This window comes from Natrix helvetica (assembly GCF_964273705.1).
Source record: "Natrix helvetica genome assembly, chromosome: 3".
Classification (NCBI taxonomy): domain Eukaryota; kingdom Metazoa; phylum Chordata; class Lepidosauria; order Squamata; family Natricidae; genus Natrix; species Natrix helvetica.
This window is the reverse complement of record NC_138549.1, coordinates 14,962,787-14,987,067: the sequence shown is the minus strand read 5'-3', so window position 1 is coordinate 14,987,067 and position 24,281 is coordinate 14,962,787. Positions and strand designations below refer to the sequence as shown.

General features: G+C 39.9%; 1 protein-coding gene across 2 annotated transcripts in view; it reads right to left on the bottom strand.

The window, feature by feature from the left end:
* Positions 1-682: 682 nt before the first annotated feature.
* NDFIP2 (Nedd4 family interacting protein 2) overlaps positions 683-24,281 on the bottom strand; it is a 44,541-nt gene continuing 20,942 nt past the window's right edge. Inside the window, exons 3-9 of one of the 2 annotated variants that reach the window (XM_081947077.1) lie at positions 24,004-24,140; positions 22,294-22,353; positions 15,060-15,147; positions 8,510-8,634; positions 6,516-6,582; positions 5,781-5,886; positions 683-3,952 (exon numbers count right to left, since the gene is read on the bottom strand). In XM_081947077.1, coding sequence (XP_081803203.1) covers positions 5,783-5,886; positions 6,516-6,582; positions 8,510-8,634; positions 15,060-15,147; positions 22,294-22,353; positions 24,004-24,140 — 581 coding nt within the window. In that variant the 3' untranslated portion in view covers positions 683-3,952; positions 5,781-5,782. The remainder of the gene's footprint in view (positions 3,953-5,780; positions 5,887-6,515; positions 6,583-8,509; positions 8,635-15,059; positions 15,148-22,293; positions 22,354-24,003; positions 24,141-24,281) is intronic. The other variant, XM_081947078.1, reaches the window with a different exon arrangement.

The window sequence follows — 24,281 nt, the reverse complement described above, 5'->3', positions numbered from 1 at the left end:
GAGGCTACTGAAAGTCATTTCAGATTTTCCCTAGCTGTTTATTTTCACTTATTTTTCAAGATTCTTATAGTCTAAACTTCCATTACAAAGCTGACATCAATGGCACATTAGGATTTGTGTCTTTTGTAGCTATACATTTTATACCTGAAAATAGTCATGTGCCATTAATTCTACTTATTCCATCAATATTCTGCTCTATAAGCCACTTTTAAATTTTCTCCTTTAGTAATAATAATTATCACATTTCATTTCAGCCACTGCATACTCCAGACCCAGAGGGAAAATAAAGCGAAACAAATGAAGGAGCCTGAAGAGAGGAAAACATGCACTTCAAAAATCAAGAAACTGAAAATTCCATGTCATTTCTGGGAAACTGTGATTGTTATTTTTTTTAAAGTTTTCAAAAACTACTGTTCAAAAAAAAGCACAACTATCTAGAAATTATAACTTATATGTAGTTACATGTCCACAATCCTCAATTTAAGTAAGATCAATACAAAGGTGAAGACAGAATTAAATGTTTATTGTAACAGCGTAATCTGTAAGTAAAAACATAACTTTTGGCATCATGGCCAGAACAATTTCATATAGCCAGAAGTCTTCAAAGGTTTGTAATGTCTGATATCAACATGGATAACTTTCTTCCCCAGCTGTTTGCAAGTTAACTACGGTAGCCATTTGGTTTTTCCATTTAACTAGACTGAACTGAAACTCAATTTTAATTTGCAAAGAATAATTTAACCAGTGGGCTATTTAAAATGGGTACTGCTTCAATCTCCAATACAGACTTTGAAGAACTCGGGTTTATCTAAAAGGCATTTTGATCCATCCACTTGTAGAAATTGATGAAAGTCATTAAAACTAAAGAAATATATTTGTGTATTGTCACTATTCTATTAAATGCATTTTAAATTTAATCCAGTTTGTAAAATTTTAGTTTAAATAAGCATGTTAAAATCTATCCTTAAAATATCCTAAAACCAAGTCCATTGGCTTTTATTAACATTCATGAGACATAATGGCTAGAAATAATATCCAATCATTATAAATTTGACATATATCATGCATTCTTGTGACAAATTATATGTTGTTTCTTGCAAAGAAAACATATTGCTTTAGCCTTATTAGTTTGTTTTCTTAATAGTTTGCTTTGCTTTCTGTGAAATTGAGCATATTTCTCTTAAAATAAATTCATTCCGATTGTGGATTCAGAAATCCAACAATATTACAGTATTGCATAATTCATAGGCTTTTTTTTTAAAGTAGCTAAAGCTATTTTACAAAAAAAATGTGATTTCAATTTCAGGAATGCAAAGTTGATATGAATGTAAATTTGCATTTATAATTGCCTAAAGGAAGACACAAAATTGCCTCTTCTCTGTTCACATTTCTGTTGTGGTGTGTGTTGCTCCCTTTTCTCCTGCTGTACATATAAATCTAAAGGTTTAACACAAAATAATGTATTTTTCTCTGCATACAGGCAATGACTGTAGTCTTTCATAAAATACCTGCATCTTTTGCTAATTAGGGTATATGCATAATTTAATTTGAAATCCTGAAATGAAACAGAATGTTAATTATTCTTTGCCAATGCATTGCTCCAATATAACTGCTTCAAATTGAAGCAAAATTATACATATGAAATTACCCCCCAAAAAAAAAGTCCAAAAGAGAAAGTGTTCAGCTAATTCATCATTTTGTTTACAAAAGAGGTGTAGAAAGATTTTTTTTTAATGTAAAAACTGGAAGCCTTTATTCAAAAATCCAAATAAAATAAAATAAAAACCAGAAAACAAATTATGCAAAGGAGGGAGTTGGAAGGAAGAACAAATACCAAAGAATTCAAGGAAAAAATACATAGGGACTCTTTTTTAAAAAAGGATTTTGTTTGCATTCAAACCAGGAATGGGCATTTGTTCTCCAAGTCTTAGCATTTTTAAAAAATGATGCTTAAACAATCAAGACTATAAATCGCCAACCTTATGCATACAATGGATACAAGTTGATACATAACTCAGAGGGAAAACATGTATTTCCCCTTAAACGTTATATGAAAATGGAAGAGTGCAAGAATTCAAATTAAGAAATAAAGGTGCATTTTCCCACTCCCAAAAATATAGAGTGACTGGCAGGAAACAGAGATGAGGCTTATTACAACCGTATGAGAATATAACAGAGTGTTCAGTCCCAGAGATCCTTAAGGAAGGCATAAGTACATTTGTTCCTGCTGCCTAGATATATGTTAACTCAAGATAAACATCATTGTTGTATATGAATATCGTAAGAACTAAATTGCTTACGTTTCTGCAATCAGAAAAGAAAGAAAAGAAAAAGCACCTAATGAGGATTAACCTAAACTCGGCTTCGTTGGCATGAAAAACAGAACCATCTTTTTAAAAGCCTGGCTTATTACTGAAATCCCTCGTGGGAAGGTCTTCTCGTAGCCTAACAACAATGTAAAGTGATATTCCATGTTGAAAAACCACACCATCCTTTCAACTGGGTAGTGTTGCAGTAAATCTTCTCTACTGTGAATCTTCCCTTTGCCAAAAGAAGACGGGCTGGAATGCATAGAGAACTTACATTCCTAGTCTTCAATTGCACATTATGACCATAGGCAGATGGGGGAATAGTGAGGCAAGAGATACGCTTAACAAGAAAAAGGCAGAATCAGGTTAGCAACTTCCTTATGCTAAACCTTAATGAGATGATAAATGCAAGAATGAATTTATAGTTCCATACCCCCACCCCCGAATAAATGGGACCCAAATTCATCCTTCAGTCACGCACTTAGAACATTCCCTTGTTCAAATCCACATATTAATTTTTTTGGCATTACAGTTGCATGCTTAAAGCTTTCTTGTGGGGGCTTATGCTAATCAAATCATCCAGCTGAATTAGCCATGTGCAGTTCAATTGATGAGAAGAGATTTTAATTTGCATACTTCTACCCTCACCCTTCAAATATCTGTAACCTGAACAGCTACTAGTCTGGTGGGGCTAAAGCCCATGTTTCTCTGTCAAAGCAAAATTGCAAAAATAATGTGGGAAGAGCTGAAGAACAGAACTCCTTCTCAAATTGACAACTAATCAGATACACTCTCCTCTTGTGATTCTATTTGTATTTCTTCTCTGGCTTCCTGCAATTATGTAAAATGACAGCAGGACAGCAGCAATCTCTCTTATTCCCTTAAACTAAGAATCAAACCAAATGTATGAAGCTGCACGATAACTGCAGCTTAATGCTTTCTTCATGAAATCAACTCCTACTGTATTTCAAAATGGCAGTGATTTAAAAAACTCCATTATACTTTACGCCATTATATTGCCAACATCGATGAAGAGGCTAATTTTACACAATTAAACCACAATTTAAAAAAAGTGTACTGGGGCAACCTGGTTCAGCCCTCAATAAAAAGCTTTTCAACACATGTTTATAGAGCTACAAATTGTATGATTAAAAATGTTCTAATGTGCATAATCAGATGAATGTAAAGTACATCCCAGAAGAGTCCCGAGCAGTTGGTACAAGTTGCCTGCGTTCCCCCCCCCCCAAAAAAAATAGTTAGACCAACAAATGGATAGTACATAATACTGTGAAGAACGGTTACCCCTTAAAAATATTCCAGATTCAAACATGATTTAGTTAAGTCTTACTGTATTCAGCTGCTTAGCCGACTATATGCATGGATTTTATTTTTTTTAAAGTTCTTGCTGATTAGCACATATATATACTGTATATGTATATATGTGCAAGACAAAAGGCAATGCTTAATATAAATATTGACTAGAATGAACAGAACTGGCACTTAAGCATGAACCATTCTGCCATTCACTAAGCGGCAAAAAGAATCCTGCTTCAGGTACAGTAGTCGTCTTTCCCTATTCGGCGGAAGGTAACTGTTGGGTTGGAAGTTCACATTGATAAAGAGGAATGCCTGGTTGCTGCAATCTGTGAATGAAAAAAAGCAAGAATTACATTTCAGTTTACGTGAACTGGACCGAGCAGGTGAACAAGAATCCATTCATCTTGTCATACATTGCAATGAAAGGTGCTACTTGATTACTCAAACAGTCAAGTACATACAAAGAAGCTTCGAGATAATCAAGACTACTTCACTAGGTCTACAGGCCATGTATTTTACATCCTTTACTTCTGTGAGTGTCAAAATAGTTGTTTGTTTAAAATCTCTTTTGGAAATATCAACCCTATTAAATGCTTGATTAGTTAGTACCATTGTAAGAGTTTTCAGCAGCAGTTCAGCCAAATTTTGCAGACTTTTCCAAAGTGCCACAAAATCCCCCTGCCTAAACAAGTATCTAGTACCAAAATGCTAAGTGTTCTCTTTTTAGGCATCTAGAGAATTATATGTGTGCTTTTGTTTGTAATGCATTTATATTGCAATTTTCATTTTGCTTTATACCATGAAGTATTTTGCAGGCTGTTGTCACAGGGCTGGTTATTACAATGAAATTTTTTTTTTAAGTTCACTGGAGTTAATTAATGTGAAGCCATAATAAATTGGCAGGCTACAACTTTTATCACCAAAGTCCTCTTAGCTAATAACTGATAGGAAAATATATTAATTTTAAATATTGCTAACTGTTACACGTGGGAAATTTGTCCATGGTTCTTCTCTGTCCCATCTCATATTTATAGTTGTAGCCATTTGAAGGTTTTATGTGATCTTAACTAACTGCTTCTTATATCGCTACAACTTTCAGCTGAATTATAATCTTTAATATGCATGTGGTATGCCTACCTCAGCCTTTCCTTCATTCCCTCTTTTCCATATAATCTTTGGTTTATCTTCTCACTCTCCAATTGTAACTAAGGCTTAAGGATCTGTAAAAGGATTTGTATCTTTCTTAACTCGCCTTCATTTTGTCTCTCTCTCTCTCCCCCTATTATAGAATTTAATTTCCTTGGGAGAATTCTTATGAGATTGTAGGTAAGAGGGTATATTCGTGGGTGAATCCAATGGAAAAACACAAATTATATATAGTACCAACTTAATTGTCCACAACAGCTTTTACCACAATAAAACACTAAACTGGCATAACAGATGATCAAGAACACGCCAGAGAAGGAACGTTGGTCCTACCTGAATGTTCTTCTCAGCGTGGCGCGGCACGGTCCAGGAGTGGGTTGTTCAATCCTTATTTGCCCAAGAAACTGAGTCAGAATTTAAGCCACCCCTCCAACTAGCCCATACAATTTGCTAGGCTAACACAAGCAGGTGGAAAGAAAGAACCTGTGAGCCAAGTTCAAACGCCTTCCATCCAATAGTGACATCAAATTAATTGAAAGAAATGAAGAAGAAAAAATTAAACTATTCTAGGAAAGAAAACCAATTATCACTAACAGCAAAAGTTTTTACATCTCTTTTCGGGCAAGACTGAGTTGGAATTGGATATCAGCAGGGGAAGCTAGAGGTGTGGCTTAAATTCTGACTCAGTCTCTTGGGCAAATAAGGATTGAACAACCCACTCCTGGACCCTCCTGCGTCATCAGCTGGAAAAATCAAAACTTAGTACTCCTTGTGATGAATATTTGTAGAGCAATTTTTTGGGGAGGAGGGGAAAGTTATTGACAAATCAAGCTTGAAAAATCAAGGATAAGAATTTTTTTAAGTGTAAAGATTCCCAATCTTGATAAGACAACGTTCATATTTTCTGGGGTTCAGCATGTAAACATTTCCTTCCATTCATTGTTGGCTAATCCTTTCCTTCAGGTGCAATTTAGATATTTACTTATAAAGAGGAATAACATGGCTTACCTTTAATACAAGAAGAAAAATCTTGTTCTATGAGCTGCCGCCATACTTTCAGACATATTTCTAACTTTCAGGTAATTAACAAAACCTCGGAAAAATAGGAGGAGGCCTAAAACCAGAAACAGAGTATGAAATATTTTTTAAAAACCATTAAACATTCTGGCACCTGCAGCATACCGCTGGCTCATACTTGAGTGGTGATTACTAGAACACCTAGATCCCTCTCGCAGTTGCTAATATTGAGCCAAGTACCACCTATTCCAGATCTCTGTGTTTGGATGTTTTGTTTTATTTTGCCTATGTGTATCATCTTTTCTCACTGTATTTTATTTTACAATGAAAGATTTAATTTCAGTAACAATTGCAGTATGGAAATCAAGTCACCAAAAGTCATAACTTTAGAATACTTAAGTATCTTAAGATGCTACGAAAATTCTGCTTATGGCATTGGTCTGTGACAAACCAGTTATATCCATTCTTGACACAGATAAACGTACTCACAAGGACACATGCACCTATTCATGATATATAAATTTGCCTTTGGATTTTATAGGGCAGGGGTGTCCAAACTTGGGAACTTTAAGACTTGTGGACTTCAACTCCCAGAATTCCCCAGCCAGCATGGCTGGCTGGGGAATTCTGGGAGTTGAAGTCCACAAGTCTTAAAGTTCCCAAGTTTGGACACCCCTGTTATAGGGAGTTAAAACCAGAAAATTAAACATTTCGATCAGCACTTACCAAGAACAAGAAATATCCACCAAAGCCAGTACTGTCCATTGAAATAGCCAGTAAAGTAATCTGAGAACTGATAAGAGAAAAAAAAGCCGCAATATAAGTTATCACTGTAATATATGAAAGATTACTGATGCAACAGAGTTTTGGATATACAGAAATGCCACAAGGAACAAGAGTTAATGAATTTTGGGAAAAAATGTTATAATACTATTATTAGAATAGTAGAAATTGTTAGACATTTTGCTATGTGTAGTTGCAAACAAAGAAATCTAAGCAATTTGTGGAGAAACTATCAAATACGAGTCTTTTTATCACTATAAGTTCACCACAATTGTTCTACTGGTACATTAGTACCTGCCATCCAAAACAATATAATAATCTTTTTATATTAAAACCAAAAATCCCCAAGATACTCATTTGAGCACAATGTAAGGCGAGCATCAAAAGCATGTTGAAAACCCTGTAACAATTTTCAACTGTTCTCCAGATGTACTTTAAAAGGTTGGTTTAAACTTTTAAAGTCATAAATAGCTTGGAATTTGGCTATCTAGATGACTACCTATTTGAATATGATTCTGTTTAGAGGACCACAGACATGGCTTCATAAAAATGTTCTTCCTTTCTGTGCTTTGCTTCCTGGCCCCACAAGAGAGGGCCATCTCCTATGTTGTGAACAATTAGGGAAAGTCCTTTCTCAGAAGCTGGATTTGGTTAATCTTCTTTTCGAGTATAAACAAGGAGTAATGATATTCTTCGGGTAAGCTTTGTTTACAGTCAAATTAAATAGGGTAGAATAACAGAGTTGGAAGGGATCTCAGAGGTCTTCTAGTCCAACCCCCTATTCAGGCAGGAAAACTTACACCTCTTCAGACAAATGGTTATCCAACATCTTCTTTAAAAGATGTTGGAGCATTTACAACTTCTGGAGGCAAGTTTTTCCCACTGATTCATTGATCTAACTGTCAGGAAATTTCTACTTAGTTCTAAGTTGCTTATCTCTTTGATTAGTTTCCACCCATTACTTCTTGTCCTGCCCTCAGGTGCTTTGGAGAATAGCTTGACTCTCTTGTTCTTTGTGGCAGCCCCTGAGATATTGGAAGACTGCTATCATGTCATCCCTACTCCTTCTTTTCATTAAACGAGACATACCCAGTTCCTGCAATTCAATTTTATTTTATTTTTTGCAAAAGGAATTTAAATCAGATAAAAATTGTTACTTCTGCACTTTTGAGGTGGTATTGTGAGTTGGAAACAAATGTTTCCATCCAGGCCCAATTAGTCTGGCACTTTGGTCAAAGATTAGGAAATAGTGAGGGGGCGGAATCATAGAATAGTCTTTAAACAATGGAGTTTGTGGTTGATTCACTGTTTATTTTCCTTATAAATCAATTCAGGGTAAGGAACTGATTGATTTCCTCTTATTAGCCAATAATGCTGTTATTCCAAAAGGCTGGAAAACAGAAATATTTCTTTTTTTAAAATCAATGGTTTTTTTTTCAGTAAATGGAAAACACTTTCAGATGAATGTTAATGCAATAAAGAACTTTGAGATTCATTCAAATATACTTATAATGCCTCAGCTAAATGAAAAAATTGTAATCTATTTGCATTTGCATTTTTCCTTTAAATGTATACAAGTACAAATGCCTTAACCACTACACCAAACTGGCTCTCATTTAACATAAAACTCAAACTAAGTAGTTCATAACAAGCCAAATCATATTCATATTTCAGTAAGGAAAAAAGGCTTTTAGTGTTAAATAAACGTAAAAGCAGTTATTCTAAAGGCAAAAGTCCCAATAACATCACAAAAAACTCGGTTTCAATATACAATAGAATTTAAGGTTTCCCTATGTTGAATTTTTAGTAGCAGAGAATAATTGATCAACCTTATAACAGGCTAAGGAATATATAATTAAAGACTTTAATTGCATATAATTTAATATGCTTCCATATTGAAACCAAAAAGCAGAATCCCCAAATTTAAAAAAACTCACCCGGACAATAAGAATCCATTTGATCAAAGACAATCCAAATCCACAGATTGCACCATATCTTCCTGCTATGGTGTTAGTTATACAGAATGATAAGCAAAATCCAATCCAGTTGAAAATGAATGCCACTAAAAAACAACACACACACACACACACACACACACACACATTTTTTTGTTAAAACTTGAATTAAACGGGAAAGCATTTGAGAATTTAAATATTTTTCAAATGGAAGGCAATTATTTACAGTTAAATTACTTGGGATAGAGAATGGGTGTTGGTCCTTACCTGATACGCTCATTTTCTGATAGAGTAGAGACAGCAGCCAGACTGGGTATGCTCCGTCCATTAACCAATTGGACTGAGTCTACACTTATGATGTAATCGGGCCCTTGTGGCGCCTCCCCAGTTTCAGATGAAGGAAAACTGTAGACTCACGTGAGAATTGTGAGCAAAAAGTGAAAATCCATAGTCACTGTATCTCTCTCTCTCTCCTCCGCACAAGGAATCCCCTCACGTGACCCGTAACAGGACAGGGCTGGCTGCTGTCTCTAATCTACCAGAAAATGAGTGTATCAGGTAAGGACCAACGCCCATTTTCCTGTTATCGTAGAGACAGCAGTCAGACTGGGATGTACCAAAGACTGGGCTGTCCACTAGGGTGGGAAATAGTAAAAAAAAAAAAAAAAGGTCCGTTAGGGCACTTGTTGCAGCACCCTGTGCCCAAAGGCCGTGTCAGCCGACGCATACTTGTCCAACTTGTAATGACGTATGAAGACTGTGGGAGACGCCCAGGTGGCTGCCCGGCAAACTTCTTCCAAGGTGGCTTGAGTGGACCAAGCCACAGATGTTGCAGTGCTGTGTGTAGAGTGAGCTGTAATGTTTGCAGGGACCTGTATGGATTGAAGTTCATAAGACAGTTTAATACAGGGCCCTATCCAGTGCCCCAGACTAGACGATGAAGCCTTGGTACCCAAGGAAGCCTGGCGAAAGGAGATGAAGAGAGCTTCTGAGTGGCGGAACAAGGTGGTGCAGTCGATGTAGAACTTGAGGGCACGACGTACATCAAGAATGTGCCACTTGCGCTCCCTCTCGTGACAGGGAAATCAGGTAAGGTCAACTCCTGACCTCGGTGGAAACAGCTATTGACCTTCGGTATGAATTTTGGGTCCAGTCTTAAGACAACTCGGTCTGGATGGAACACGCACAAGTCATGCCTGACTGAAAGAGCAGCCAAATCAGAAATACGTCTGGCTGAGGTTACAGCCACCAAAAACAGCGTTTTGAAGGACAACGGTTTCAAAGAAGTGGATCTCATAGGTTCAAAGGGTGCGGAAGTCAAAGCCTCTAATACACGAGGTAAGTCCCAAGTCGGATATCTATGTATGGGAGGGTGACCCCTCAAGACCCTGAGGTGGAGAAGGCGGGTGCTGGGAATGAGGTGACTCTTTTTGAGATTCATCCTAAACCCACAAGGTGATTCCGCAAGGTGTGAATGGTGAGGGCGAGATCTCTTTCTGCCTGAACCGGAGACCTGGACAAGAAGAGGATGTCATCCAGATAACAGAGAATCCGAACTGGGGATGACCTGACGTAGGCAGCCAGTGCTGCCAGTACTTTTGTGAATATCCTGGGGGCAGAGGATAGACCGAACAGAAGAACTCGGTACTGGAAGTGCCTCTCCCCATAGGAGAAGCAGAGATATTTTCAGTGGTCTATGAAGATGGGGATATGAAGGTAAACTTCGGTCAAGTCTACCGACGTGAGGAAATTGCCTTTCCTGACTGCCTGGAGGATGGTGTGCAGAGAAGCATTTTGAACCGCTGATAGACAATGTGGCGGTTCAATGTTTTTAGATCTAAAACTGCTCTCCATCCTCTGGAATTCTTCGGTACCACAAACAGGCGGGAATAAAAACCCTGCCCTTCCTGATGGGGAGGAACCGGTTGGATGGCCCGGATCTCCAACAGGTGCTGAATGGCCTGTTCCATCAGTGCCCTCTTGCGAGGACACCGAGACACCGGGCATGGCACGAAGTGTTCCTGGGAGATGGAGAGGAATTCTAGCATGAGACCAAATTTGACAGTTTTGAGTACCCAATTGTCTGTTGTGGTCTCCTCCCAGCGGTGGGCAAAGAACGCCAGGTGGCCTCCGATCGGAAGAGAGTCCAGATAGTCATTTCCTACGTGAAAAATGGCAGTTGCCTCGTCCACGGTAAGATTTCTTGGAGGGGAAACGCTGTGTGTTTCTACTGGACCTGACCTGGTGAGATCCCTGTCTGGGAGTGTAGGATTGGCATTGGGGATGGGGGAAGGAAGGTCCCCCACCCGCCGGTCAAAAGGGCAACTTCCTATAGAAGGGAGCGGGCCGACTGTCATGTTTCTTGTAGATGGATGAAAGGACCTTGCGCTTGTTTTTAGATTCCGTGAGGTACGGGTCTAAGGGATTACCAAATAATTGGGTGCCACTGAATGGGGAGGCTGCTAGGCGCCACTTGGATGGACATCCACCTGCCATGGCTTGAGCCAAAGCAGACACCTGGCTGTGACCAAAGAGGCCATGGCTTTAGAAGCGAATCTAGCAGCATTAAGGGAAGAATCAGCCACAAATTCAACCGCTGCCCTGATCTTGTTGAGATCCCTATGTGATCTAGTGTCAGAAGGAGCGATGTGCTTCTGAAGCTGTTCAATCCAAACCAAGGGCACCCTGGAGAAAAAGGAAGTGGCCATAGAGGTCCTAACAGCCCAGGCCCCAGCCTGATAGTTTTTGACTAAGGTTTGATCTGACCTTTTCTCCTCAGGCTTGAGAACCTCCTCAGGGGCTCCAGAGACCACAGTAGGTGAAGACAGGGCTGCAACCAGTGCGTCCACTGGGGGAGTCTCAAAGAACTTGGTGAGGTCTGGTGCAATGTTGTAGAGACATTTGTCAAGGTTGGTCGGCTGTGGGCTCGTGCCAGGAGACTCCCACTGCTTCTGGATGACGTTCAGGAATATCTTGGGAACAGGGATCATCTGCTTTTCCACCGTGGGTTCGGTGAATGAGGTACTGGGACCCTCAGTTGAAGCTGGTTATGCCGGTTTATCTTGTGAAGTAGAAGCTGAAGCAGAAGATGCTAAGTTAGCAGCTTTAATGGTCTTAAGTAGAAGGGACTTGAAACAATCAGTTTTGAATAATCCGGTAAAGGCAGGGATATCTGGGGTGAACACCTTGTCATCAGCGAGGTCTGAGTCCCGCAGGTTATCTTGCTCCCCGCCAACTGAGGCCTGAGAAGTAGAGGCAGAGGGATCAGGTTGCTGAGTCGCAGCAGAAGATTTATGCTTATGGCCATGTGATGGAGCAGGTTGGGGTCGCTGTTGTAGGCCAGCAGCCATGACCTGTTTAATGGTTTCAGCAATGATGGTTGCCATATCAGCAGGAGAGGTGTACATGGTGTGGGGGCCCCCAGAGCCATGTGTAACCGGGAGAGAAGCCTGTTCAAAGGTGCGCTCCCTATTGAGAGGGACATCAAAGAAATTGCCTCTGTTGTCAGGTTCCATCGAAGACGAGGACTCTGAAGAAGACAATTCCCCTTCTGAATAGGCCAGGGGTGGTGGTCAGGGCCCATGGGAGGCAAGACAGGCGGAGCTGGGGACACCACTTGGTGATCCTCGGAGGGAGGGAGGGAGGGCTGGGCAGTTAGAATATGTTGTTGTTTTTGGGTCCTCTGAAATTCTTTCTCAAGGGTCTTCTGCCTGCGCTCTTCTGCCCTGGTAGTCGCTTTAGAGACCTTGGGGTTTACTCCTGAGGAAGGGGCCTCTTTGGCTTGCTTCTTCCTGCTGCTCTTTGCCCCTGATGTCCCTGCCTCCTCTAATCCTGCATTCATATCCATAGCTGGATCAGCCATTCACCCAAATCAACACCCCAATAAGATAGGCAATAGTCTCAGCCGTTTGCTGGCCAAGCGCTCCTGATCCGGTACACCTGGGGTGATGCAGCGTTGCTGGGCACTCCAAATGGCTGCTGTAGAGTTCATGCCTTTTTTAAAGCGTCCAAAATGGCCGAATTTTTTTTTTCCTCTGAGGCTTTTCCAAGCCGCAAAATGGCCACCGCTATCTTTGCGGGCTTTTCCGACCCACAAAATGGCCACCGATACTAAGTGTGGCAAGGCGATCTGCAGAATGGCCACCGGACTCGCCTGGAATCGCTTTGCGCGAAACAGCTGGTCACGAGTCCCTCCAAGTGCCCAGAATCAAGGAGCGCTGCGGGGAAACAGCCGTGGAGCTGTAGCTCGTGAGCTGGCCGCTCTGATTGCAAGGCAGGCTTCCTGAGCGAACTTGTGGTCGCAGGCAATCTGACAGCTGAGGAGAGACAGCCAGAGATCAGTTTTGAATTTCCCTCCAATTCGTAGAATAAAGGATTATTTAAGGAACCAATTCACCAATTAAAGATTAAATAATTTGGAGGAGAGATCAATTCTCAGAGCCAGTCCAGGTTGGACTGAGTCTGAAACTGGGGAGGAGCCACAAGGGCCCGATGACATCATAAGTGTAGGCTCAGTCCGATTGGTTAATGGACGGAGCATACCCACTCTGGCTGCTGTCTCTACGATAACATGAAAATTGATATCAAGTGATAGAAAGGCAAATTATTAACCCCTCTAGATCTTGCCAGCAGAAAGCCAACGTAAAATCACAAAAATGATTTTTTTTTAAATGGTCCTTAGGTGTTCTTGTGTGAGATATTATATTTCAGATAAAAAATAGTAACAAAGATCTAGATGAGAACTGCAAGACTGAAGTGTATCCTGGTGACAGTGGAATCCATGGATTAGGAAATGGAAACCTGGCCAAGAATTGTTTGATTGCAATCAGATTTCTGGCTTCAAGGGCTGGTGAAATATCACGAGAGGATGAGTTATGTTTGGATCCTGCCTGATGCCACAGTATCATAGAAATATACTGTTGAAATCAGTGGAAAATATTGGTTTCTATCAACTTACTCCCATGTGAAAGATGGGAAGTTTAAAGATGCACTTTTTCCTCTTTTTGAGGTGAATGACATCTCTGTTCATTATTTCTGAGTTTTACCACCGCTGAGAAAAAAAAAATCAAATCTCTATTGCTTACACCAACATTGGAGCATCTGTCGCTATGGCTTAAACAATCACATTGTCTTCTAGTGCATTAGCATTTACCAAAATCTACATAATTGGAAAATGTAGGAAACGGGTACCTCAAGGACTGTCTATGTCACATTTGTTTGCCTTTGTGTTAAGAACAATGTTTGATATCCTCGTTTTGGAGTCTGGCAGATAATGGCTGGAGAACCCTATAATGGAGGCAGTTCTCTTAGTTCAGAGCACTTTCTACTGCTGAGTTTCATATCGGCATTTCAATCTGTACTTTTAGGCCTGTCTCGAGAGGCTTTGTAGCTGCCATGGTTTATAATTGACGTTCCTTTTTAAAATATGCTTTTAGCATGTCACTATGGGAATTTGCATTAAAATAGGAGCATCTTTAACAAAAAAACACGTCCCTCATGGTTTTGTATGCATAAATTATGGGGAACAATGCAATTGCTGTATCTTCATTCCCAGTAGAACATTGTTCAAAAATGGTATTTAAGAAGAAAACTCAAAAGCGTTATCTTAAATATTTCAGATAATGTATTTTATGCATTGCATTATGCAAATTTTATATAAACCAGGCCTTTTTTTAAGAGTCCATTTTTATCTTGTTCATCTGTTTACAAGAACTTTGTCCAGGATATGTATCCAGTGAATTGCCATTGATAGGAATATTAATCAGCAAGAACTTTCTTCCCATAGTACTTTATCTTACCTATGATAAAAATGCTACAAGTCTTAGAACTTTAAAGTTGTAATGAACACATTCGTCACAAGGTGGCAGTCACATACCACAAATGGATTGCACCCAGTTTCATTACCTATTATATTTCAAAGGCATGCATATAGAAATAAACGTTTTCTCTCCATCCGCAAGAGATAACGTCAGGAACTTAAGTGACAAAACATATGCAGTTATTCAGTACATTGCATTTGATTATTCGGCAATAAGGAAAAAAAATAATTGAAATTATTAACTGCAAATATATATATTCGGCATTTGCAGGAAAGACAATCCCATTTACTCCAACTCATTCCATATCCTATCAGCACTTCTGCCTTCCTATCAGTAGCGCATATACATCAGGGGTGTCGATCTCAAGGCCAAATTCAGCCCATGGGGTGCTTAGATCTGACCTCTGGGATCACCCTGGAAATAGCAAAGTACCGGCCCGCGGTACCTCTGCCAGCGAAAAGGGTGGTTGGGAGGGCCACATGCTCCATTTTTGCTGGCAGAAAGTTGGGCCACCACAGGCGCCCCAAACATGAGTGACATCAAGCTGGCCAGCCCACTCTGGCCATGCCCCCCCACCAGGCCCCCCGAGGTCAAACACAACCCTGATATGGCCCTTAATGAAATCGAGTTTGACATTTCTGATATACATGTATGAGATAAATATTCTCCTTTAAATGAAAGTAACTTAAAGCAATAATAGAAAAGTTACTGACTGAAAAAAGCCAACATAAAAATGCCATCATTCCCCACACGGAGTTGGTCTGCATCACTGAAGTCATCTCTCGGGGGATATTCTTCTTCCTTTGAGAGGACAAGAAATGATAATAAGTAAGATTTTGTCAATCACAACTTTTTCCACGAGCAGGAATCTATGTATAAAACCAAGGATGCATTACCGAAGGGAAGTACCTCAGTTATCCGGTTACATCAGACGTAAATTGCCATGACCCTTCATTAAAATCAGATCAACAGTACATCTTGAAAATGGATCTTATGTTGCATTTATTACTAGCAGCCATACGCCCGTTTTTAAGTCATATTTTAGAGTAAAAATGGTAGATAGAAATAGATGGCAGAAAGAGACCAAGTAGTCCATCGAGTATGCCTTTTGAGGTTTTTTCTTTTTAATGTATGTATTTTAAATTGTTTAGTTATTTTATTTGTATTTTTCTTTCTAATGAGGTGGCCTTTAGATGGCCTTTCTCTACCACTCTGTGACTAATCTAAAATTAGCTAGCAGGTGGAATTCACGTGCTTGCCTGTTAGAACATTTTTCCTTATTTTGGCAGAACCTATATATATATAAAAGGTTTAGGAGTTTCCATAATCAGTCCTTAGCTAAAGATCATTTCTATGGCACACAGCACATATTACCAGTTATTGTGCTAGCCACAGTTGTAATAGACAGCAGCCCTTGAAGCACCACAAAATGAGAAATATGGAGGGTAAATGCATGTTATTTTATTATTCGATTCTAATCCCAGCTTTGACACAGAGAAACCTCTAAATGACCTCAATGATTCTCAGGAGTGCTAATGACCAGATGACTAGAATATAAATCATTCCATTCTCCACCATTCAGTCAGAACTGGAGAAGCCTCTTGGACGAGAAGCGAAACGTCTTCAAGGAAAAAACAAAGTCCAGTTGCCTTTTGAAAAAAAAGCACCTTTGGGACTATGTGTTTGATCGTGTCTCTTAGTAGCTAAGAAAGTTCTATTTCCAGAATGTTGTGTGATCCTCTGCAAGTGAGTACCTTTCATTAAGTATAGAGTTTGTTTTCTTGGGATATTCCCCTCGGGAACATTATGTTGTAGGGCACAAAAGATTCTCTCTAGATTTCCTCTTCCAATGGTAAACCAACCACTAGATTTTTAAAACCAACACACTCCAACTGTTCTCATTTTGTGACTTGAAACACTTTCTTTTGTTATATGTGAAAACAGGAAGGAATGACTAATCCATAGTATAATCATGAGTTTCATGTACTCCATTCAAAAAAGGCAAGTATATTTTTATAAGGTGCAACACCTGGCTGCCATTTATAGCTCGTATGCTATTTATTTTTTTATTTTATTTTGCCCTAATATATGTCCATTGGGCAGAGCATTTCACTAGACACATTGAATTACATTTCCGCATAATGTTTAATGGAAAGCAAGTAAGAATGTAAGAATATTGTATTACTTAATACTTAATGTGTAAATATTGGCTAAACAATGGGAGGCTAAGATCACTTTTAAGGATACAAAGGCTGACAAGATCATTGATTACTGAAAATATATTTATAAGACAAACCAATAATGAACTAACCACGAAACCCAAATGTTTTTATCCACATGTTGGCCACAGTGGGGCCATGCAACTGATCCATATGGGAAGGATGTGACACTTCAGAATTTCGTAACATTGATAAATTACAAAATACGGTAAGTATACAACTGATACTTCACTAACATTTTACATCCCCCCGTTTTGAGACATGCAACACATGGCCATTCAAACATGCAACAACAACAACAGTAAAACTATCACAACATTCAATCAACAAAGTACTGAAAGCATTCTAAAATTAGTGCTTTGCTGATATTCAAACGCCAGAGGGTGCTAACAGCCTAAAAAAAAGTTACATGAAGTTGTCTGGGCAAGCCATCATATATTTGTTTTGTCTCTCGCCTCCGCCCGCCATTCTAAATTGTATAAATCAGTTTATCTGCATGTAATTTCTAAGAACTAAAATTTACAGCACAACAACACTGAAGTTGCAACTCTTCCCAAATAATCTGTTTTTCATTTTGAAATTACAAATATGCAGGTGAATATTCAGCAGAATTATGCAAGCTAATTTAGAAAGCATGCACGTTATCCTTTGAAACAAGGTAAACTGCTATGCTGTTTTAAGTGTTGTTTTTTTAAATCAGTGTATGTCTCTTTTTAAAGTGGGAATTATTCTTAAACACTAGGTTTATTTCTTTAAAAAGACTTCCAAGCAGCCGAAGTAGTATCCTTTAATGCATATTAAATTCATGTATCACTTTCTACACTGCAAAAATATTGAAATAAACAAAACCTTTAGAGATTTCTACTTGCTACCTCATCATTAGAAGTTATTTGCCAAAATAAGAAAATTAAACAGGCTGTTTTCCTTTTAAATTGCTATAAGAATCCCTGAAATTATGTTTGAGCGGGATAAACAAAGAGAGGATCACGAAACCTGGATTAAGGTACTATAACTCTAAATTGAGATTACATGCCAACAAATGTTAATTCTTTTATAGAAAGAAATATAATGATTTTGCTACCGTGTTTCCCCAATACGACAATACGACATGTCCTGAAACTAAAACCATGCCAGATTTTCGGGGTGGGCAAAAATATAAACCCTCCCCCTAAAATAAGCCCCAGTGCAGGGGTGGGTTTAGCCAGAACAGGGGGCAGCCCTTCCCTTCCCCGGTCACTTCAGGGCTTCTTGGCCCCTTAATCGGATCAGTTGGGCCGCTCCGTTCACAAAACAGCTGATTCGCGGGTGCCACTCAGGCCTCTACCTACAGCAAATGCCAGTCGCTGTTGCAGCCAATCGCTGCTGCAAAAGAAGCCGGAGCCCAAGCAACACAATCCAAATGCCTCATGCCCTCCTTGCCTAACGTTGACAGTCACAGCTCGCAATTCCGTCCACGGAACAGGAAAAGAAGGCATGGAAATCAATACACCTGGGACATCGGAAGAAACCATGCGAGGAGACGCTGCTGCCGAAGTTCAGGAAATCTCCTCCCCCCCACACACCTGCAAATCGTCCTTTCAAAGAGGAGTTTCACCAGGATGAAGGTGACACAAACGCCGCCTTCATCCACCTCTTCATCCTGGTGAAACTCCTCTTTGAAAGGACGATCTGCAGGTTGGGGGGGGGGGGGAGATTTCCTGCACTTTGGCAGCAGCGTCTCCTCGCAGGGCTTCTTTCGATGTCCCAAGAGTATGGATTTTAATGCCTACAGGAGGTAGGAGCTTCTCACCTGCATATTCACATTGAAGGCTCAAAATGGGGCGTTTTTGCGAATGGCTTGAAAATGGGGAGGGAGATATTCCTGCCTCTGCCCCTGTTCTGAAGATCGGCACAGGATACGTAAGAGACGAAATCCCCCCTCCCCATTTTCAAGACGTTGGAAAAACGCCACATTCCAAGCCTTCACATTATCCAGGATTGCAGGATTGAAGGCATGCGGGAGGGAGGATTTTGTCTCTTATCCTGTGACCTTCAGAACAGGCGGAAAGGCAGGAATACCCCCCTCCATATTTTCAAACGGTTTGCAAAAACGTTCCATTTAGAGCCTTCAGCATATTGCAGGATTGAAGGCTCAGACTGAGGCATTTTTGCGAACGGCTTGAAAATGGGGAGGGGAGATTTTATTTTCTCTTACCCTGTTCTGAAGCTCAGCACAGACTCAGAATAGGATAAGAGGCAAAATCCCCCCGCCCCTTTTCCTGGCAATCGTTCTTTTCTTGGGATCTCAGCGCAGACGCACATCCCCCAAATGCTCTATCCGAAGCCTTCTCTGCGTCTGTGCAGAGCTCCCAAGGAAAGGATGGTGTGTGTGTGTGTGTGTGTGTGTGTGTGTGTGTGTGTGAAAGATCCCTAATTTCCCCCCCCTCCCCACAAGGCAGCCACATCCCTCCACTAACCTGCTTTCCTGCTTCATTCTCCACTGCCACGTGCAGGGCAAGAAAAGTAGTTTGTTAGTTTACTTCCAACCTTGCGAGATCTTTTTTTTTTTTTTTTTTTTGTGAGAACTTGGAAGGTATTTTCTGGGATTTTTTTTACTATAGGCACACAGTCTACTTTTCTTGTCCTGCACGTGGAACGGAGAATGGAGCTGGAAAGCAGGTTAGTGAAGGGATGTGGTTGCCTTGGAGGGGGAAGGTGTCTGTGTGTGTTCGTTCGTTCGTTCTTCCAGGAAGAGCCCCCGCCCCCCCGCGAGGCCAGAGCAGCACAGTCAGCTGTTCCACGGCCAGCAAGCAGGGCAGGCGAAGTCCAGGATGCAAGGAGAACTTGGGTCATTGTGGCCGCAGGCAAGCAGATGGTGGGACGAAGAGGGTGGGGCTGGTGGGCTTGCTGCTTCCTGCACCTGAAAAATAATAAGACCTCCCCCTCTAATAAGCCCAAGGCCATATTTCGTGGGTCAAAAAAATATAAGACCCTGTCTTATTTTCGGGGAAACACGGTAGTTTTTAATTAATTATTTTTAACAGTAGTCTCAGAATGAGTTAAAGCACTGAATTCTCTAATTATTGAAAATCATGCCAAGTCACATCTTGATATATGACCCCTTAAATCTGCTGATCCTAATTACATGGGAAATGTATGATATTATTACAGGCACATGAGAGAATGAGAAACACACATCTGAACTTTACATTCATATCTACAACTTAGATAGATATCCTATAATATATTCATTTATGACTGAGATTAAATAACCAGTCTTCAACATGAAAGCTATCAACACTTTAACTATTTTTATATGTAATTTAATTAGATTACACTATTTTTCCTTGAACATTCCAGTGAGCAGAATTCAAGACAAACAAATATTTGATACATTAAGCTAGCGTATTTCATAATAGTAGAATCTGATCTCTTATTATAAAACAAAACAAAGAAGTGCAATTCATTCTTCCAATTGCTTCCCACTAGAAAATTAATTGTATTGGAAACCTTATTTGCTTTTAGAAATAGTTTTTTTCCACACATACACACAATTTCATCCAGACCTCAGTTGCTCCCTGTACTGGAAACAGCATCTAATTCTAAAACTTAAAAGCTCTCTAATCGGTATTAGGAGCTACACAAATGAATACCAGGACTATTTAGTTCTTTAAATTAGATCTCTAAGAGGAAGCTCAAGCATCAGGTAACACCTGTGGGAAAGCACCTGGGTCCTTTCCAAGAATCACTGAGTACAGGTAATTGATCGACAATAGTTCGTTTAGTGAACAGTTCAAAGTTACAACAGTAACAAAAGTGATTTACATTCACTTTTCACACTTACAACGGTTGCAGCATCCCCGCGGTCACCCGTTCAAACTTCAGGTGCTTGGCAACTGGCATGTATTTATGATGATTGGGGTGTCCCCAGTCACGTCATCACTTCTTGTGACCCTCCAACGAGCAAAGTCAAGGGGGAAGCCCGAGTCACTTAAGAACCGTGGCACTAACTTAACGACTGCAGAGAGTCACTTAGCAAGGGGAGCCAGGAAAATTGTAAAATGGGGCAAAACTCATTTAGCATCTGTCTCGCTTAGCAACAGACTGCTCAACTGTAGTCGTTAAGTCAAAGACTACCTTTACTTGCTGAAGGCAACCCTGCAATTCTGAAAGAAGGTACAGTATATGGCTACTTTACGATGTTGGCGCGTGAGTGCTCCAAAGTATTTTGGGGAGAATCAAATTCAAAGCAAAGTGTACACAATAAATACACCAGTGCTTTGGAGCAGTCTGGAGTGTGGATGACCTACTCTACCTCATTCATGGTGTCTGGCCTTTTAACAAAAATGCCTCTACCCTGTTTCCCTGAAAATAAGACCTTCCCGGATAATAAGCCCAATCGGCCTTTTGAGCACATGCACTAAAATAATTCCTCCCTCAAAAAATAAGCCCTCCCCAAAAATATAGCAACACAGCAGTAGCCATGAGGTGACCCCACTCTCTGCCTCCTGCACCTCAAAAATAATAAGACCTCCCTGAAAATAAGGTCAAGTGCTTTTTTGGGGGGGGGGGAATCAAAAGAAAATAAGACACTGTCTTATTTTCAGGAAAACATGGGTATAATTATTCTCTGTAATTATAAGAGCTAAATATCCTTACAGAAAATTCTAAAAATGAAGATGGAGATGAAGCCAGAAACATTTCTTCTGGGTTTAATGGAAAAAGACTTAGAAAAAATTTTTTTGGGAACTTTGCTTTTATATATGTTGACCACAGCCAAGACTACTGTATGCCCAAAAATGGAAGGGCACTTTAATTCCCACCATGGATGAGGGGCTACAGAAGTTGATGGAGCTGGCAGTGATGGCTAAATTGTATGTTTTGATCAAAGAAAAGAAATATACTGGTAAGCTCTTTTGTGATTCTGGACTTTTGTGTTTGAGGTGGGGGGGGAAATGAAACTTTGATTTTGGGTTTTACGGATTAGACTGATTTGTTGTTATAGAAATAGTTTATATTATTTTGGAAAACTAAAAAGTTGAGGTTCGATGTTAATGCTTTATTCTACTATAACAGAAGGAGTCGGAAGTCAACGCTTTTTCTTCTTTTTGTTTCTTTTCTTCCTCCCGTCCTCACTTTTCTTTTCCCTTTTCCTCCCCATTGTATCCTCTTATTTGCTTTCATATTTTTGTACTTTATAATCTAATAAAAGTGTTTTTTTTAAAAGAGCTAAATAGCCTCATGAACAAAAATTAACCCATGCATAATGTGTTGAAATATGCCCTACCCTGCTCTGTGCAGCTCACCTTTAAATAAATCTATGTAGGACTCCCCTTTAGTATTTATTTATTTATTTTCAATTTTATTGATTTATTCAATGTGCACAGCCGCCCATCTCAAAGCAGCGTGTCTGGGTGGCGAACAATCATAAAAACAATTAAAACAGTCAAAAAACACAATACAAAAAAGAAACCAAATGCAAAAAGCAGCCAAGAGATATTATAATCCATCAGTGTCCTGTATTCATTTTATTGGGACTATAATCTTACTGCATGCACTAGGACACTTCCAAACAGAAATGAACAGAGCTGCAATGTAAATCACTTTCTTTTATGAAAGTATTATAATTCATTTTGAGAGAATAACTTTATTTATAAAAAGAAGAGATTTTTCTTTTTTAAAAAAACATGACTGTTTGCCATAAATAAACTTCACTGCAAAATCTAAACTTCAGAGAATGGAACCATACCTCTGGTGGACTCAGGAATATTTCATCAAACAGACTCCTAGACTCCCTAAAATGGCCGTGCTAAGCATGTAAAGAGAATAAGACAGAAGAACTAAACGTGTGTTAAATCATTCTGTACAAGTCAAAATGTTAAAACTCTTATCTCTGCAAATTAATTTTTTAAAGAAAATTTAAGATACAATGAAGTTAAACCACGGACACAGGAACCCAGTAATTCAAAGAGGGGATTTTTTTTGCGGGGGGGGGGGAGATTAACGGTAAATGATTCCTATTAAACACAGTGAATTTTGCTCAATCATTTGTAGCTGACTCAATCGCATTTTTTTTGTATAAGAGCATTACATGAAACATAATCTAATAGCATTACATGAAATATATTTTAAAAAACTGATTACTACTATCCGTACAAGATTATACTGCATTATTACATGCTTTCTTGGATTGCCTGGAAAGTATACAATGTACAATATCATAAAAATATTACTGTTAACACAATATGCACAGTATTTACAGATTAGAATCTGTAACTTGCATCACAGATTAAATACAAGGGGCTAACCCGTGTAAAGTCTTCTATTACTTGTTTAGGAAATTGAGCCCCTAATGTAGCATAACTATGTGGCACTTTACCTTGCGACATTATCAGATTAAATACAACCCATTAGTATCTACAGAAATCTACAGGAATTTTGGGGGGGGGGCGCGGAAGCTACCATTGCTGCTTGTCAAAGTCTGAAAAAAGCCACTGCACCAACTGAATTTCTAAGTATAGGTAGTCCCCGACCAGTGGTGGGTTCGGGATTCCATTGCAACCGGTACAGTGCAACGGGGCCTAGCGTACCTCACATGCACACGCAAATGCGTCCTTACCTCCATGACGCCTCCGCGACACTCCAGCTGCTCGGTGAAGCGTCGCACAGGTGCCTTACGTTGCGTGCGCGGAAACGCTGAAGAGCTCAAATACAGGTAAAGAGCTCAGGCGGGCAGGTGGGCGCTCTGGAGCACCATACCATAATGGTACCCAGTGCTCCCGGCAGGCACTGGTACGCTCGTACCGGGGCGTACTGTCTGCAACCCACCACTTACAACAGTCCGTTTAATGACCATTCAAAGTTACAATGGCACTGAAAAAAGGGACTTATGGTTGTTTATAATACTTAGGACCATTGCAACAGCCCCACGGTCACTGATCAAAATTCAGATGCTTGGCAACTGGCATGTACTTATGACGGTTGCAGTGTCCTGGGGTCATGCAATCCTCTTTTGAGATCTTCTGACAAGCAAAATCAATGGGGAAGCCCAGATTCACTTAACAACCGTGTTACTCACCTAACAAGTTCAGTGATTCACTTAACTGCTGTGGCGAGAAAGGTCGTAAAAAGGGGCAAAAACGCACTGAATAATAGTCTCACTTAGCAACAGAGCTTTCGGTTTCAATTGGGATCATAAACCAAGGACTATCTATACACGCTGCACTTGCTTGGGTAGTTACCATTATAGGCAAGTGATTGGGTCCCTTTCAGCGATCAAGTTTCGAAATGATTAAAAGACGTCCGTGCTTAAATAAGAAATATGTATCCTTACAAAAAAACCTATGCAAACGTACAGAAGAACTAGGAAAAGCACTTGATTACGGTGCAAACAAAAACACAGACTTATGCAGTGTAGGTTCCAAACTACGCAATTACGTAGCACAAATTGCTTACTCACCCTTTGGGCTGCTGCTTCTGCCGCCACAGCTGCCATTGCTGCAGCTTTGGCCTTCTCCGCCTCATCGTAAGTGGGAAGAGAGGTAGCTACACTGTAGGGAGGCGGCACTGGGTAAAATTCGTTGGGTGATTCGACTTCTGTAAAAGAACAAGAGACTCTTCTGGGTGGAAATAAACAAGCAGGGGCTACCATATTTTTCAGAGTATAAGGCATACCAAGATTGTGAAGACAATTTTTTTAAAAAAAGTTTTTGCACTCTGCAGACCTCCCAAAAACGG